Raw genomic sequence first — 4,101 nt, 5'->3', positions numbered from 1 at the left:
CTTATGTTTTGCTGTCTTTTTTTTATATAAAGCTATTTTGACAGGAACAGGTAAGCCATCTATTATCTATATCGAATGTATCTAGATGATATTATACACGAAAGTAAGAAGAAAGAAAAGACATGTTTGTGGTTCCTGAATAAATCTAACAGAGTTCTGGAGAACTGGGGAAGATATTTCTTTTGAAACATTAGTGAACGTCATGTAACAGAGCATTTTACTGCAAATTTGTTTGTTTCTCTTTTCCTTCACGTAATTTTTAGTTGTTTTTGTCCCGATTTTCCCTTTTATTTTACATTGTAAATCAATAATAATAATAATAATAATAATAATAATAATAATAATAATAATAATAATTGCTAAGATCTTCACAATCTCTTGAAAAGCAATCTGTGTGATGGAAATCCACAATTATATAGAAAATATATTAATATTTTACATAATAACATATTTACTATATGATTGCGGATTTTCAATACACAATAATGATAATAACATAACTAGAAATTTTGCCATTAACCTTAACTATATTTGCTACACCTCCTGAAGCTAATTAAGCAGGGGCATGTTCATTCTACCACCATTCAAAATTATCTAATAATAATAATAATAATAATAATAATAATAATAATAATAATATTAATAATAATAATAATAATATAACTAAAATTTTTCCTGTTAACCTTAACTATATTTGCTACATCTCCTGAAACTAATTAAGCAGGGGCTCGTTCATTCTACCAACATTCAAAATTATCTACCCGGGTATTGATATAATTTATAATAAAGGGAGGAGACAGGGAAAAAACCAAAACCTAAGTCGGTCTCAGCAGTAAAAAAAAAAAAAAAAAAAAGAAAAGAAAAATATGCTCTGTGGACCAGCTTTTGTCATCCTGTGATTAGGCAAAAGCTTCTTTGATGTAGCAACCGAAGCAGTTAAACATTGAAAGTAAGTATTATATGAATATAGCATATTTATTTAATAAATTCTTTACAATAAAATTAACACTACCACTATGAAAGGGATCTAAGAAACAGGTTCACAAGCACCGAGAGAGAGAGAGAGAGAGAGAGAGAGAGAGAGAGAGAGAGAGAGAGAGAGAGAGAGAGAGAGAGAGTATTAAAAGCACTTTCTGTGGACGATTCCGGGTCCGCTGTCGTCGTACTCTTCCTTGGTGATCCACATCGCCTGGAAGGTGGACAGAGAGGCCAAGATGGAACCGCCGATCCAGACGGAGTACTTCCTCTCAGGAGGAGCGATGATCTTGATCTTGATCGCCGCCGGTGCCAAGTCCGTGATCTGCTTCTGCATGCGGTCAGAGATGCCAGGGTACATCGTGGTGCCCCCCGAGAGGACATTGTTGGCATACAGGTCCTTGCGGATATCGACGTCGCATTTCATGATGGAGGTGTAGACGGTTTCGTGGATGCCGGAGCACTCCATCCCGATCATGGCCGGATTGAAGAGCGCCTCCGGGCAGCGGAAGCGCTCGTTACCTATGGTCACGACCTGACCGTCTGGCAGCTCGTACGATTTCTCCAGGGACGTCGAAGCGGCCGCGACGCTCAGCTCGCTCTCGAAGTCGAGGGCGACGTAACACAGCTTCTCCTTGATGTCGCGGACGATCTCGCGCTCGGCGCTGGTGGTGAAGGAGTAGCCTCGCTCGGTCATGATCTTCATCAGGTAATCTGTCAGGTCGCGACCTGCCAAGTCGATGCGGATGATGGCATGGGGCAGGCAGTACCCCTCGCAGATGGGCACAACGTGGGATACGCCGTCGCCCGAATCGAGGATGATGCCCGTGGTTCTGCCGGAGGCGTAGAGGGAAAGGACAGCCTGGATGGCGACGTACATCGCAGGGGCGCCGAAGGTTTCGAACATGATCTGGGTCATCTTTTCTCTGTTGACCTTTGGGTTGAGAGGCGCCTCCGTCAGCAGGATGGCGCACTCTTCGGGAGCGATGCGGAGTTCGTTGTAGAAGGTGTGATGCCAGATCTTCTCCATGTCGTCCCAGTTGGTGATGATGCCGTGTTCTACAGGGTATTTGAGGGTCAGGATGCCTCGTTTACTCTGGGCCTCGTCGCCGACGTAGGCATCCTTCTGACCCATACCCACCATCACGCCCTGGTGACGAGGTCGACCGACGATAGATGGAAAGACGGAACGCGGGGCATCGTCGCCTGCGAACCCCGCCTTGACCATGCCCGAGCCATTGTCTACAACAAGCGGGCAGCTTTCTTCGTCACACATGGTGCCCTGCAAAATAAGTTGTTGTCAGAAAGCGTTATGATAAAAGGAATTTTTAAAAGTAATGGAATACATAATAGAAAGAACCTTATAGAAAAATGAACACGTTAGTTATTGTTATCAATTGAAAATGTCCAGAACTTAGCGTAAGACTGATATAAAAAGCATAATATGACATAAATTCCAAAAAGTATAGGGCCTGTTATTAGATTTTAAAAAAAAATTATTCCTAATCGTTCATTTTCCAAAACTTTACAGCGCAGTAAAATACTTGGATAACCACAGCAAAAGAAACTGATGATTTGAATAAAGCTGAATGATAATTAAAATGTATTATCCCCATGAAAAAGATACAACCTTTTAGAATAATAGACCAATGAATCATTTCATATTCATCATCAGAAAGCATCAGTGGCTTCATTATTAGTAGCAATAATGACCAGTTGAAAACTGGATAATGCTTGTTTTGATGTGTGCAAAATTATGGATATTCTCAAAACGGTTCATTATAAACATTCTAGTTTTCATAAAAATTGGGAATCTTCCCAAGAGGAACATATGATAAACCATAAATATTCTTAGGTATATTTTATGAGTTACTTGCAAAGTGTTGTAATAAAAATTTGAGTTAAAAAACGATGAAATAGTATTATCCACTACATTTTCCATTACTACGACTGACAGAAAAATGGTTTTTGAGTTTTCTAATTGTACACAAGTTTGTTCACATCTTTGAATGCGGACAGAAATTCAGTGAAAGGACAGAGGTAAAAAATGGAAATGGCAATTGTAATAACGACGTTGATAAACTTTAAGATTCAAAACTGGTTGAAAGGAATGGTCATAAAAACGATAGGGGATATTATTATTATTATTATTATTATTATTATTATTATTATTATTATTATTATTATTATTTAAAGTAGTTTAACCAGACCACTGAGCTGACGAAAATAACGCTAAGCCTATATTGCAAACTGTACTCGCCTATCAAATAATGTTAACCATTATTTAGAAGTATGATGATTGGTGCGCACACACCACTGATTCAAATATAGGATGAATGATTCATATATTAGGGAAACAGATATCAGGATCAAAACAGACCGAGTTTAAATGTCTCTGATTTGACATACAGACACTGCTCTGAAACACAGCATCTCAGTTGTAAACTTAGTATGGAATTGTAATGGTATCGAAATATGAACAAAAACGGTCTGTTGGACGCTCGTTGAATAGAACTGTATAAAGGAATATGAAAGCAAACAAGGACTTAAAATCAAGAAGTGATTGCAGTGGGGACATGTGAAAAAGAAACATAGAGGAATGGTATTTTAGGGGATCAACAGCATCAGTTAAGGTAGACCTTCATTATTAATGAAAGCTCTTATTGGGAGCTAAAATGAAACATGAGATGGCGCGGACGCCTTAGTCTTCTATAAAATCTTACCGACCAGAATTTGAAGAAGAGCCGGAATCACATTAATACTGAGAAACAAAAATTTCAAAACGAGGAGCTTCAAAAGGAAAATCGATAACGACAAGATTTGAAGAGAAGGACTTTGGAAGAAAAGTATTAATAAACAAGAAAGGAATTATGGTTATGTGAGAATAAACAATTATTGAGGGCATTGCAGTATTACAGATTGAAGGACGAGGCAAGGGGCTGATAAGTGAAATGTTAACTTCCTCACAGGTATGAATTATTATATACTTGATTACTGTTTATTTTAAAAATCAAGGACCCTTAGAAAGCTAAAGATAATTGAAGGCCGTAGAATTCTTGCTAGAATCTAACTGACTTGCCATTTGCAAAAGGGCAAAGTGATATAGAACTTGTTTCATGGAGACAG

The 4,101-nt window shown here is 38.3% G+C and overlaps 1 protein-coding gene across 1 annotated transcript in view; it reads right to left on the bottom strand.

Annotated features, from left to right (window-relative positions):
- Positions 1–956: 956 nt before the first annotated feature.
- LOC136850023 (actin-2, muscle-specific-like) overlaps positions 957–4,101 on the bottom strand; it is a 10,091-nt gene continuing 6,946 nt past the window's right edge. Inside the window, exon 2 of the mRNA XM_067123568.1 lies at positions 957–2,257. Within this exon, the coding sequence (XP_066979669.1) occupies positions 1,121–2,251 (1,131 nt within the window). The 5' untranslated portion in view covers positions 2,252–2,257 and the 3' untranslated portion in view covers positions 957–1,120. The remainder of the gene's footprint in view (positions 2,258–4,101) is intronic.

The sequence above is a fragment of the Macrobrachium rosenbergii genome, chromosome 21 (genome assembly GCF_040412425.1).
Source record: "Macrobrachium rosenbergii isolate ZJJX-2024 chromosome 21, ASM4041242v1, whole genome shotgun sequence".
Lineage (NCBI taxonomy): Eukaryota > Metazoa > Arthropoda > Malacostraca > Decapoda > Palaemonidae > Macrobrachium > Macrobrachium rosenbergii.
This window is presented reverse-complemented; position numbering and strand designations above follow the sequence as displayed.